The sequence below is a fragment of the Brachypodium distachyon genome, chromosome 4, assembly GCF_000005505.3.
Source record: "Brachypodium distachyon strain Bd21 chromosome 4, Brachypodium_distachyon_v3.0, whole genome shotgun sequence".
Taxonomy (NCBI): Eukaryota; Viridiplantae; Streptophyta; class Magnoliopsida; order Poales; family Poaceae; genus Brachypodium; species Brachypodium distachyon.
Genome location: NC_016134.3, coordinates 39,791,671 through 39,805,204, shown reverse-complemented (window position 1 = coordinate 39,805,204; position 13,534 = coordinate 39,791,671). Strand labels below are relative to the sequence as shown.

At 44.8% G+C, this 13,534-nt stretch overlaps 2 protein-coding genes across 3 annotated transcripts; both read left to right on the top strand.

Moving 5' to 3' along the window:
• The first annotated feature begins 2,135 nt into the window (after nucleotides 1-2,135).
• On the top strand, nucleotides 2,136-3,634 carry LOC100836084. The gene is made up of 2 exons (XM_003578319.4): nucleotides 2,136-2,708; nucleotides 2,966-3,634. The coding sequence occupies exons 1-2, from the start codon at nucleotides 2,383-2,385 to the stop codon at nucleotides 3,426-3,428; spliced, it is 789 nt and encodes a 262-aa protein (XP_003578367.1). The 5' UTR covers nucleotides 2,136-2,382; the 3' UTR covers nucleotides 3,429-3,634.
• A 5,906-nt stretch (nucleotides 3,635-9,540) lies between these two features.
• On the top strand, nucleotides 9,541-13,389 carry LOC100835779 (protein MANNAN SYNTHESIS-RELATED 1). Of its 2 annotated transcripts, none has more exons than XM_003578318.4 (6): nucleotides 9,541-9,799; nucleotides 10,826-10,970; nucleotides 11,061-11,128; nucleotides 11,222-11,307; nucleotides 11,962-12,544; nucleotides 12,800-13,389. In XM_003578318.4, exons 1-6 carry the CDS (start codon nucleotides 9,698-9,700, stop codon nucleotides 13,076-13,078), a joined length of 1,263 nt encoding a protein of 420 aa, XP_003578366.1. In that variant the 5' UTR covers nucleotides 9,541-9,697; the 3' UTR covers nucleotides 13,079-13,389. The 2 variants fall into 2 exon arrangements, with proteins under 2 accessions (XP_003578366.1, XP_024319168.1); XM_024463400.1 differs by lacking the exon at nucleotides 9,541-9,799 and adding an exon at nucleotides 9,836-10,686.
• The last annotated feature ends 145 nt before the right edge of the window (nucleotides 13,390-13,534 follow it).

Genomic DNA, 13,534 nt, shown 5'->3' with positions numbered 1-13,534 from the left:
GCAGTTGTTGGTTCGTTCGTCGTCTGGTTGCAAGTCGCAGCGGTAGCCGCTGGGGGTCACACACAAAAGTACTGTACCGGTGGAGTCCTTCATTAAAATCTGTCCAAAACGCCTCTCCCTCCTTTGACCAAATCACTGCTGACACACCCCAAAAATGAAGTTACTGCCCTCTAAGGATAGGATAAACATGAGAACATGGCCCATCCACAAATAAAGCTGATGGTAATGGCCTAATGGGCAGATGGCATTCGCCACTCAAACAGTATGCACCAGGGGCATTTTGGAAATTCCAGATAGCAGTATACGGAACAAACGAAATTCTACGAGCTGCTGCGGGTGGTATCGAAAACGTTTGGCACTAGCATGGGCGGGCCGCGGTATTGATGAGACCAGCAACGTCAACAGCGAGCCAGCAGCAACCTCGTCCATCCGGCGGGCGGCCCCCAAGGACTCACCAGGAGGAGGTCGCTGTCCAGCTGGGCGAGTCGCCTTTGCTTTGCCTAGCCTGTCTCCGTGCCTTCTTTCCTTCCTTCCTTCCTTCTCCTGGTCCAGCCAGCCCACGCGGCCACGCTGCAGAGGAACGTGTCAAAACGCCTCGTCTCATCTCATCTCATCTCATCCCATCCCATCCTAATCCTGTCCCCTGGGCCCACTTTCCCAGCGAGCGAACCTCAGAGGGGTTGGATAGGGATAGGGGACGGGCCCACTGGCTCCTCGTTTTCTGAGAGAGAGAGCACACGGAGACGAGGGACGGAAACCGCGGATGGAGTGATGGACCCGCCCGACCCCGTCCACGCACACCACCAGAGCGGAGGAGGATGGAGCTCATCCGTTTCCCCTGCCCCTGTGGACGGGGATCCTCTGCGGCCGACACGTTCCTAGGCACCGATGTGTCATTAGCCGGGAAAATTCAGATTTGTCCGTATTCGCACCTATCTCTACACGCTAAACGCGTCTAGATACATATGTATTTAGACAAATTCGAGTCACTTTGTATTTGGACGGAGCCAGTAGTACCAATATAGTTGGGCAGTTTTTTAGTGAGATTTGCAGGCCTCTGGCTGAGCTCATGTCTTGCTAGGTGAGCAAAGATAAAGATATCAGGTCTCAATGCATTGATGAAAAAAAAAGACAAATACAAGCAAGGTCCGTGAGGGACGACACTCAAATACAACACCATACTCTAACTGCTGGTACTCATTGGGCAGGAGCACCCCTAGGCCATTTGCCCGAATGGTGTTCGGGAGCCCAGCCAAGCAAATTTGGGTGTCGTCGAAAATGAGGGCGTTGCGGTGATTTTAGACCCGCCATGCTATGAGCACGATTAGCGAGGAGGTCCTCTTAGGCGAGGTGCGGCGTGAACGGAGTTGCAAGGCCGTGACCTTAACAACTTATCTTATGGGCTTGCATAAGAACATGTTGCCTGTTAATTCCTCATAGGCGATGCGCAATGGTTTTGCATGTAATGTTTTCATAAGAACGAACATATATCACAATACTACCAACGTTGGTTAGTTTAGAACGGACAAAAAGGTGCTGCGCGATCAATTATAATTGTTACTAGTTGTTCCAATGGTGACACCGCAACAAGACAAATGACAAAAGAGTGCTTTTCGAGACTTCTATTTAGTTTGAAATAGACAAAAAAACATTGCATGATACATAGAAAAAATGTTACTTCCTATTTCGACCCGTAGGTAGAAGATACAATGAATGCCCAAATATCATACTCCCTCCGTCCTATATTAAGTGACCCAAATTTGTCTAAATACGGATGTATGTATGCCTAGAAAACGTCTAGATATATGTAATAAAAAATCACTTGATATAAGACGGAGATAGTATGTTCATTCCTGACATTCGACAATGGGTCAAATATCATATTACTATTAGTTCTTAGTTCTAGTTGTCATCTAGATTTCACAACCGTTTTGATGTATCTTTAAATAGATATACAATGACATCCTTATGTTCGTCACTTGAAGTCGATGTATAGCAAAGCGTAAAATGACCAAATATCTCGCCCCTCACTTCCTGTGACACGTCTGGTTTCAGCAGCGGTGCATCTCGTTCCAGACCAGCCCGTAGAGGATCCGAGTCGCTCCCGGCGCCCATGAGCCTACAAAGACCCCGCCTACCCAACGCCCCTTGCCCTGTCGTTGCTCTTATCTTATCCCCATCCTTACTTCGTTTCCCCTTCTTTTTTCTTTCTTCTCCCCCTCTCTTTCTCTCTCTCTTGCAACTTGCTGAGTTGGTGTGTCCTTGTTCCTGCCTCCTGGACGGATCACGCATATCCAATCCATCCCCCACGCGAGATTTGCGATTTTGCTCCGCCTAGCTTACCCTGGCACCGCCCGGATCGCCGGTTCCTCCTGCCCGGACATGTCGACGGCGGTGGCGGAGGCGTTCGCGCCCTACGGCTTCCCCGGATCGGGGACGAAGAAGGGCGACCACGGCAAGGTGATGCTGCCGGGGAAGAAGATGAGCGACGGGTTCTTCATAGAGGAGGAAGAGGAGGAGGCGCAGGAGGTGCTGACTGAGACTGAGAGCTCGTCGATCGGCGCGCCGTCGCCGTCCAGCTCGTCCATCGGGGAGAACTCCTCGTCGGAGGCCGGCGAGGCGGAGGAAGAAGAAGAGGTGGAGAGCAAGCTCAAGGTGGAATCTGGGCTCGGCTGCTTGGAAGCCCTGGAGGACTCCTTACCCATCAAGTGAGTCAAAAGCTTCTTCCTCCTGAATATGCTTCTTGTTTTTTTTGCTTCACCCTCCTTGTACAAAAGAAGAGAGTTTTTTTTATTTGAGAAAGTTCATAGTACTTGCTTGCGAGGTCAATGGATCGCGTTAATGGCGCGGGGAAGTAGGAAATTACTCCTCTTAATTTAGAGACAATAACTTGCCACCAGCTCATCGAATCAACTGTCAATTGATCCTTTTTATTTGCCGTGTACTTAATTTCCTAATTAATCAGGAACGGGCTGTCCAGCTTCTACGCCGGCAAGTCCAAGTCCTTCACGAGCCTGGCGGAGGCGGCGGCGCAGGAAGCCGTGAAGGAGCTCGCCAAGCCGGAGAACCCGTTCAACAAGCGCCGCCGCATCCTGGCCTCCTGGTCGCGCCGCGCCTCCTGCAGCTCCCTCGCCACGGCCACCTACTTGCCCCCGCTCCTCGGCCCCGACCACGCGCTCCACGAGGGGGACGAAGGCGAAGAAGACGACGACGACGAGTACTCCGGCGAGGACTCCGACGAGCAATCGCGGCAGCACCGCGGCAAGAACGGAAGGGAGGCGCCGGCATTGCCGCCGCCGAGGCTGAGCGCGCACGCGCAGCAGCAGCAGCCGATGGGCGCCGCGAGGAAGAACGGATCCTTCAGGTCCCCGAGGTCCTACTCGCTGTCTGATCTTCGAAATAGCGGTGGCGCTAGTTATAATCAGTAGCTGCAAAAATTTCGCAGTTAGCCTCTTCGATCTCTCTCCTCTCACACCCCTTCTCTTCTTGGCTAGTAGAGTTTGTTATTACTGCTACTTAATTATATATATGACTATAATTACCAGAGCATGTGTAAGTGTCTCAAGTCCGATCTGTTATATCTCTTGGATTTCGTTAAGAGACATGTATGAACTGCTACGATGAACTGACCTAATTACCCCCCCCCCCCCCTATGGCTGCCATTTACTAATGAAGGTCATGAAGATAAGCTGTTTGCATTGCTCTTCATTTTTCTCTATACGTAGTTTAAGTTGTTGATGCTGCTACTCCCCTCCGGCCGGCCGGAATTACTTGTCGGACGCTTTAACCGATGACCAGTGATTTGTGTTTTGTGGGATGAAATGTTTGAAATGGCCAATGAGAAAGAACCGAAGATTCCAAATCTAATCCCAAGAAAGAGAGACACTTTTGCAGGTAACTTTGTTCTGAGAAAGCATCAAACAGTATTAGGATGCATCAGTCCATGCTTCTTTCCTGAGCAATCTGCGTGGTGCGTAGATCTACCACAACGGAGTACTTTCTTTTTCTTAAAAAAGATAAATTTTTGCAAAAGGACGCCCCTTGTTTGCGCCAAACAGGCGGGGGAAACAGCAACGGGTTGCCGCATAAACTACCGTCCAAAAATGAAGTGCGTTTCGGTTTCGTTTCTTGTTTCTTGGGGAAGCAAAGCGGGTGAAAAGTGAAAACGCAGCAGTAAATTAATCACAACGTCTCTGTAGTTACTCCTTTTGACATTGTTTTCGTGGATCAGCGTCGGTGCGTCGCACGAGCCAGCGACCTTGCCGATAGCTTCCTTTCCACTTTAAAATATTTTCTTGGTGGCAAGTTTGGTTTTGGACAGCAGACAAAGGCACAAAATGTGTTGCGATGTAAGGTCCTATGCTATTAATCGATGCTTAACGCTGATGGCTTTGTTCTTAATTGTTGGGCATTAGATCATGGATAAGTTAGGTAGACAGAGATGGAGAGACGATAGGATAGGATATGAAATGATGACTGTGCATGTGCAGTGTGATCTTATCCTGTTGCGCCATGGGCATTCCAAAAAAAAATGTTCTGAGTTCGTACTATCTTTATTTTATTTTAAGGTATGCGTTGCTTGGAGGTTTTAATGCTTGGTCGTTGGGGCAGCCTGTCTGACCGTCTCTCCAACCAGGGAGGGCACTGGAAAGGTTGGGAGTAGCTGGACGGAAGAGCTTAGATTTTTCTGAATGATATTTCTGTTGTTTTTACTGATTATAGCATCGAGCACGATTTTTTTATTAAAAAAAGATCATGACACTAGAACAAAATACTTTTCGGAAAGACCAGAGGAACTCTATCCGTCATGCAGTCGGGCTTGAAGCAAGAGAGGGCGAGTCACATAAGCATGTATAATCGCTTATGAAGTTTTGTTTAGGAAACAGTTAGTTTACAAGTAGTTGTAGTTCCGGGGATCACGTAGTTCTGTGCTAGTAATTTTTTTTATCAATACTACCTCCGTTCCATAAAAATTTGTCTTTAGTCCAAAACCGTGCCAATCTTTATGGAACGGAGAGAGTATAATAAAAAAGCATGCTAATATCTACAATATCAAATAAATACTCCGATTCATAAGTGTCTTGAATTGTACAAAACTAGTACTACAATTTTGTATTGAATTCAAGACATAATAAATATTATGGATCAGAGGAAATATGCTACAAAGATATATAGACCTATGGTTTAGTAAAACTAATTTAACGCTGTTGATAGACTTTTTATAAACTCTAAAATTTTAACCAATATAATCAAAAAGCATGCTAATATTTACAATATCAAATAAATATATACCATGAAGGATTAGTAAAACTAATTTAAAGTTGTATATGTTGATAGATTTTTATAAACTTGATTAAACTTTTAAATTTTGACTTCGAACCAAGCTAGGACATCTTATAATTCAGAACAAAGCGAGTAGCAACTGATTTTGCATGATCTACACCTCACAATTTGTCGGAAGCAACTACCAAATAGACACAAAATTGGAGTAGCATCCGATGGAACAATATCATATTTGAGTCGGTAATACGGAGTAGATTTGTAGCATGTTCAGCTAAGAATGGTCCAATTTCATCGAATATAACTCAAGCTTATTTTTTCCCCTTGTAGACGGTGAAACTTTTAACAACTTTTAAATGCCCACACCGGCTGGCCACACAGCCACACTAGTTCTAGAAAAGCTCCCCTCCGACCTTGCCGTCATGGATGAATATGCATACATGTGAAATATATCTGGATTCATGTCAGCATGATAAGAAAATTCTGATTCCTTTTTTGAAAGACATTCATTGGAATGGCAAGAGATAGATCATATATCTACCATCAGGCAAAATGTCAACTCTGGGCCTCTAGCTAGTTCGACGCACGCACCGAAAAATGCTGCTACGAACATCACCAACATCGAATGAATTATTCGGTTATACTATTCATTTCTTTCTTCTCAAGTGTGAATGGAATTTGGAGGTCAGATCTTGAAGAATTGCAGCAATAACTTGAGCTACCACTTAAACCTATCGGCACATTTTGGTTATGAATAGTGGTTGTATATATACAAACAGTCAAACACCATAAACCACGTTATAACCACCGGAAAACAGCCAGTAGAACATTACTTTCAACAGTGACCACTATCGATCCACAGTGTGAAAAAAGGCCGGATGGGTGGTTGAGAATGGAACACGAAACACACGATCTTCTAGACGTACGAGAGTCACTTTCGTTGGGTGCATCATCCGAAAAGGCAAACGAACGCTGAAAATGAAAGACAAGCTGCACGATACTATATGCCTGATCTGATGATCATTTCCCGGAAATGAAGCATTGCTACGATAGCGCTATTTTCAAAACATATCACCACACCAGCACATTGTCCTTATGCTTATGGTCTCGGCAAAAGCATTTTTGCAAGTTGAGCAGACAGTTTGACCGAACTAAACAATAAAACAAAACAGGGAACAGTACAGATGTGTAAGTAACAACACACTTTTTTTTGCGAAGGCATGAACCGCAGTTTCCTAATGCCTATTTTTTTACGTTGATTTTTCACGTGTACTATTCGTAGTAGTTACTATTAATTTGACCATATCTTGCACATCTCATGACCAGTTACTACAATCTCTTTCCCTTTGGAAAAACGAGTGCAAGGTTCTGGCTGAACTGTCATCCACTACATCCTGTTACAAATTCAAGGCCGGATGAATTGAAATAGATTATGAGATACAGCTACGTTTTCTTGTGTGCTCGAAACCAGAAAAAAGAATGGAAAAGAAAACGTCGGTGGCTTGAGGCCTGAGCATGTTCAAGAGAGTTGGATGCGAAGGATCTCTCTTGTACTACCTCCGTTACACAATTCTTGTCTCAAATGTTTCCAAATATGGATGTATCTATTCTAAAAAATGTTTAAATACATGTAATATTTGATAAGAATTATGGAACGAAGAAAGTAGCTTTATCTCTAATTCTCTATCCATGTTGCTACTGGAGCCTCCCTCTGCCCTCGCGCGCGTTGGATGAAGGAGAGGCGGTGGGCGCCATGGTCGCCATGGCAGGGCTGGGAAGAAGATGATGGGGGAAGAAGAAAGGTCGTTAATGGGTTGGGTTGGGTCACATCGGACCCAACTCTTCGCCTGACAGGTGGGCCCCATCTGTCGGGAATCCTGTCAAAGCGCTGAACTCGTTTGTTTTGAGCTTGCTGTTACACTTTGTCCGAATGGTTGTGACGTAGCGGACAAATTAGCAACAAGCGTGGTTCTGTGAGACATAAAAAAAATATGATTTTTTGAAATTTAGTCATTTTTTACGTTGATTTTCACGTGCACTGTTCTAGTAGTTACTATTAATTTGACCATATCTTGCACATCTCATGACCAGTTACTACGTACAATCTCTCTTTCCGTTTGGAAAAACGAGTGTAAGGTTCTGGCTGAACTGTCATCCACTCATCCTGTTACAAATTCGAGGCCGGATGAATGAAATCGATTATGAGATACAGCTAGCTTTTCTTGTGTGCTCGATCGCAACGAGAGAAAAATAGAAAAGAAAACGTCGGTGGCTTGAGGCCTGAGCAAGTTCAAGAGAGTTGGATGCGAAGGATATCTCTCTCTTGTAGCTTTATCTCTATGCACGTTGCTACTGGAGCCGGCAACGCGTGCACGTACAGTATACGTGCGGCCCAACGATGTATCGGTATCGCATCCGGCCCATTTGTACGTGCAGTTTCCAGCGTATCCGTCTCCAGTCTATTTAATCGAGACGGCAGTCGTTGGTGCCAACCAATGCAAATTGCAAAAGATATCTCTGCTTTATCCATCCATGTATGTTTGTTTTTATAAATCAGGCAGCCTTTTGTTAACTCAGACAAGTGCTGGAGTACATCATTCACCAGAAAAGGGAGGCGAACTTGGGGGAATCGTTGAGTCAAACATCTGGAATGGGACCTCGCAAAAAAAAAAACATTGGAATGGAGATGATCAACCGTACTAGTACCAGCCAGATCGGGAGCTACAAGATTAGCCTCTCGAAGGCAATATATTTATAAGTTGTCTGACTGAGATCCGTCTCTCTATCCTCCATGTTGCCAATGGGGTCTGTACAGTACTCAGTAAAGCTGTGCCGTTTTGCCTCGTTTTGTTCTCTTGTTTTCATTTGGGAAAGGAAAATTTGTTTTTTTTTGTTTTGTTTGTCCGCCGATGCCAATTTAGCCCAGCCGCTCCGTTCATGCGGGCTGGCGGTTTCCAGGCTCTGCTCTGGACGATACGGGCCGCCAGTTGCTGCTAAGCCTGGCCAGGCCCAAAAGACCTCTACGATCCTACTGGGCCACGTCGGCGTTCATTTCGGCCGGCCAGCTGTGCCCCACGCCCGCCCACGAGGCCGACAAGAGAGGACATCCGGCCGGGTGCCCACTGACGGGCCCGTCGGCGCTTTGATGTCCTGACCCGCGGGGCCTGCATCTCGTTTCGGCCCTGGTGGGCGCGCAAGTACGAGAAGCGGCCAGGAATCGCTGGGTGGACGATTTCGGGCCGCGAAGTACGGCGGAGTTGTGCCGACCGGTCGGCCATTTCGGGCCCGCCGCCGCTCGGCACCGACACGAGCTAGTCCGCACCGCATGATTGGTCGTCGATCCAGGCGTGGCAGCTCCATCTCTTGCTCTGGCTTCTGCCCGAGTTTCCTGGGAACAAATATTGCGATGAATGCGTGTGCATTTAATTTTGTAAGGTTGTAATGCTCGCATCCAGAAATATACCCTCTTCGTTCCTAAATACTCACTCCCTTTCTAAATACAGCGACAAGTATTTATAAATAAGCCATGCAGATGTTTTTCTTGTATTTATTTAGTTATGAACTAATTAAGTCACAAGAATGGAACCTTCTAAAAAAAAACTGAATGGAACCTTATAAGCTTATAAGGGGTCTAATTTCACTCTCCCCTCCAGGGTAACGGAGTACAAATATCTCATAAACAAGGAAAACACCATTGCATAATGGTTTTACAAAGCCGTGGTAGTCACATGCCCGTAGAAACGGAATCGAAGATTTTGCTAGCAAAATTACCATAGAATCCGTTTGCGTAAGCAAAAAAGTCAATGAATCGTGGCTGCTGCTCGTAGTTAATGTAGACACTAATTTTTTCTCAGATCTTTCACGGCATCTCCATTGATTGCTCCATCAATGACAATTCGATATGATCATTCACGGAAGGTCCCAAGTGATAGTAGGTCTTTGTTCAATATATACTCTTACGAGTGAGTACGTGTAGTTCCGTGAAACGAAAGCACAGAAATGCGGCTTCATCTTCTGTCAGCATCTGCGAAATGGTCTAAAAACAACTGTCTTCGAGTTTTTACCGTAGAGCAAGCCACGGCCAATAGTAAATCATTGATCAATCTCGTGTTCAGAATAATACTACTACTACTCCAACACCATTGATCGATCTCGAGCCCCATTTCCTGTGGATCGGGACAGGCCAGAGAAATGTATCCTACTCCGGGCGACCCGGCCCGTGTCAGGATAATACAAAACTCGGCCGGCAGTTTTAAAGCTGTGCAGTCCCCTCCCAGCTGCGTCGGCACTCCAAACAGAGCACACACCCATCCAAGCGGCAGCACACAGGCCGCGCCTGGCGTCTGCGGCTGTCGGTGCCCGTCTCCTCTCTCTCGCCCGCCGCCGGCCGGCCGTCTAAGCGGCGTCGGGGGCAAAAATGGTGGACCCGAGGCAGGTGGTGGCGGGGTTCCTGACCCTCTCCATGTTCGTCATGCTCGGTAACATGATCAAGCACGACCACTTCACCCCCGCCTCCGAGGTAGTAGCGGCTTCTCCTCCCCGAGATCTACTCGCCTTTTCCTTTTCCTCAGTTCACGGGGTTGTTTGGGGTGACGCTGGTGTGTTCATCGTTCTTTGGTTTTGGCTATCAGCAGCCACTTGATTGATTCCACAGTGTCTGCTCCAGCGAGAGAGAGAGAGAGAGAGAGAGAGCGTGCTGGATGTGGATGGGATGAACGGTTCTGCTTCTGTAGGGTTTTCTGTTTTCTTGTAGTACTAATTCTTGCCAAAAATCTCGACGGATTTCGCCGTCGCCGACACCAGGAAACCTCGGCTGAAAGTTCAGTTGAGGTTTTTCCAGTTCACTGTGAAGTGGATGGCTCCAAAAATCTCAAGTGGTCTGTGGATCTGGCGGTGAAGGGGGGTCTCGACAGTTGTGTCAGACTGTCAGTGTGGCCTTGACTTTAAGGGCTTAGCTAGGGTTTAATAATCCTACCCTAGTTAATCAGCACGTTGCGCCAAGCTTTTGCAGTCAAAGAGGAATCACAAGCTCGATGTACTGGTAATGATGGATAGATTATTTATGAGCTTTCCCTAGAAAAAAAGGGCAGCTGGTGGGGGCACATCAGTCAAAAGAAAATCATGTGTTGCAAAGATAAATTGCAAAAGGGGAAGCAAACACCTTTAATTTATTTAGACAGAAATCACTATCATTAACCACATTTTAGAACAAGAGCTAGACAGTGAAGAGTTATCCATGTCATGAATCACTATCAGACATAGAGGTTGCTTATATATCTCTCTTTTTTTAGATGAAGTTACTTCTCTCTGTCTCTCTGAAGAAGGAAAAAAAAGTCAGGAACTAGCCTGCTGCCTCTTGAATGGGAACCACTGAGTCGTGTCATGATTCAAGTACATGGACTAGAGGTTACTAGATTCCAGTTTCGCTTGGTCGAATGCTCTGCTGCAATAATTGACAACATTTAGCTTTACAATGATGGGGGAACCGCTAGATTTTTAACTTATGTGTCCATGCTATAATTGCTCCCAATCTGAACATGAACAGCTGAGCTTGGAGGCAACAGGTGCGGAATTCAATGCAATGAAGATCGCAGATACCGCTGAAATGTCCAAGGTCGATGGGGATGGAGTGGAGCTCCTTAAGGAGACTAATGAGGAGATTAAACCTTGCTGGACCAAGCCAAGCCCAAGTAATCACATATTCTTAATTTGAGAAGTTTTTCTTTACATCCGAGACTCTTGCTGATTAATTTGGTTACTCATACTCATGATTTCTGCAGAGGTTCAGCAGTCTAACGGTTTTGTTACATTGTCGTTGACTATCGGCCCTGAATACCATACATCACAGGTATACCCACAGCTTGGAACTTGCCCACATGAACATATAATTGCATAAACAGAAAAATCATTTTGTGTTCTTGTTCTTGACATTTGTTTGCAGATTGCTGATGCTGTAGTTATTGCAAGGTATCTGGGTGCAACACTTGTACTTCCAGAAATCAGAGGGAATGAATTAGGAAAGATGCGGTATGTTTCTGGGAGGACACAATTTTAGTCAATTCCATAAGATATGGCTTCCCACAGGCACCTACCAGTGGTGCAAACATGTGTTTCACCACATGAACCTCTCGAGATTTTTTTCTCTAACGAAGATGAAAAATCTTTTTTTTTACAGCAACATGAGCAATCTCTTAAGATAACACCAACGACACTGTTTGCCAATAAGTGATTAGTTTTATTCTAATACTGTATTTTCGAAATATGGATAAACAATGAAACAAAGTTTCTTTTAGTAGCTGTACAGATATCCATTATTTCCCTAATTAGGTTACAACAGGTTAGGCACAGAAATAAAATAAAATTAATACTCAACGTGTCTAAAGATTATAATACTCCCTCCGTCCAACAAAGGATGTCTCAACTTTGATAAATTTGAATGCATCTATACACTAAATCATGTCTAGATACATTCAAATTTTGACAAACTTGAGACATCTTTTGTTGGACGGAGGGAGTAATGAATACTCAACTCTTAATTCCCCAAAATCATTGGACTTCCATTTGATAAATGCTGATGATGTTATTTCAGAGAAAATGCTGATAATTGTTATCTTTAGAGAAAATTGGTGATGATTGGTGACATCTCAATCCTGAACTAATGATTTAAAATTTCATGAACAGAAAATTTGAGGACATGTACGACGTGGAGAAATTCACTAGCAGCTTGAATGGTGTTGTCAAAGTAGTACATAAACTTCCTGATGAATGGACTGCTAAGAAGCCAGCAGTTATTAGAGTACCAAACCGGGTGACAGAAGAGTTCATCCTGGAAACCATTCAGCCCATCTTCCAAACAAATAGTTACTTACGACTTGCGATTATTTTCTCTTCAGTAAGTTTAAAACCAAAAGGAACGAATAACAAGGACCTGGATTCAACTGCTTGTCATGCGATGTTCAGTGGCCTCAAACTGAAGCCGGAATATTCAGAAGTATCCAAACAGATGTTGGACAGGCTTAAAGAACTGAGCAAGAAATCAGATGGCAAGGTGTTGGCTGTTGATATGCGGACTGACTTGCTAGGGAAGAAGATTTGTAAAACAAGTGGAGGTGCAAGAAGGAAAGGCTGTTATAATCCCCAGGAGGTTTTGAATTTTCTGAAGAAGGTTGGGTTCGCTGCTAATACAACCATCTACTTGACAGAGACATGGTGGCACAAAGGCCTGAATAATCTGAAGAAAGCATTTCCAAACACTTATACCAAGGCAAGTAACCATTTACCATTCGACTCATGTGCATCATATTTTGTTCAATCCTAAACTATTTTAACTAGTGCTACTTTTTCAAAGACGTTCTCTTAGCCCCCTTATATTGCATTGGAAAACTTACAGAAAGCTCTAGAGGTCTAGTCAATTATATTGTTGCCTTGTTCTTGCAACGTGTAGCGCAGAATCATTTTCCCTAGGTAAAAAAGAGTGGCACTATCATGGGGTTCTTGACGTGGTCTTGTTGTTGAGCAGGACGATATAATGCCAACGGAGAACAAAGGTGAATTCCTGAATTCTGGTGATTCAGATCTATCAAGAGCTCTGGACCTTGAGATCTGCTCAAAGAGCGATATCTTCGTCCCTGCTATTGCCGGCATGTTCTACGGACATGTCACTGGCAAGAGGATTGCGTCAGGCCTGACCCAAATCCTTGTTCCTGCTCCCATGGCTAGCGCTTCATCACAGGCTTCAGACTTCATCTCCACCTATATCTCGAAGAAGAGCCACTTTGCCTACTCATGCTACTGTTAGTACTGTTTAGTGTTTATTGCCATTAATAAGATAAACTGAGTGCTGCTTGACCATGCTTTGGGTACATATGTAAGTGCTTTTGTTGTATTAGTAATTAGGTTTTGTTATGAGAGGCACAGGATTAGAATGTTGTTTGGGAAGAAACAGCCCCAAAACAGAAGTAGAGTGTGCTTCAGAATGAACCATGAGACTAAGCATGTGAAAAGAGTATGCTTCATGCACCAAGTTACATTCTAAATCATCTTATGTCAGCTCACCAGTTATGGCAGAAATGTCTCTAGAATCTTCACATGAAAAATGTGTTTTGTTTACTTGTCACTTTCTGATCACATGAATTTTTTGCAATTTCTCTACTCAATCGAGCCAATAGCTCAAGATTTATCTTGAAGGAAAGGTATCAAGATTCAAGAACAGCTAACCCAATTAAGAGCAACTCCAATGGGATCCCCCAAATTT

Excerpts from the sequence above, each read along its gene's own strand:
- LOC100836084 (XM_003578319.4), top strand. The coding sequence starts at position 2,383 with ATGTCGACGGCGGTGGCGGAGGCGTTCGCGCCCTACGGCTTCCCCGGA. Across the intron at positions 2,709-2,965 it reads GAGGACTCCTTACCCATCAA|GAACGGGCTGTCCAGCTTCT; the intron begins GTGAGTCAAAAG and ends CTAATTAATCAG.
- LOC100835779 (XM_003578318.4), top strand. The coding sequence starts at position 9,698 with ATGGTGGACCCGAGGCAGGTGGTGGCGGGGTTCCTGACCCTCTCCATG. Across the intron at positions 11,129-11,221 it reads CTGAATACCATACATCACAG|ATTGCTGATGCTGTAGTTAT; the intron begins GTATACCCACAG and ends ATTTGTTTGCAG. Across the intron at positions 11,308-11,961 it reads AATGAATTAGGAAAGATGCG|AAAATTTGAGGACATGTACG; the intron begins GTATGTTTCTGG and ends TTTCATGAACAG.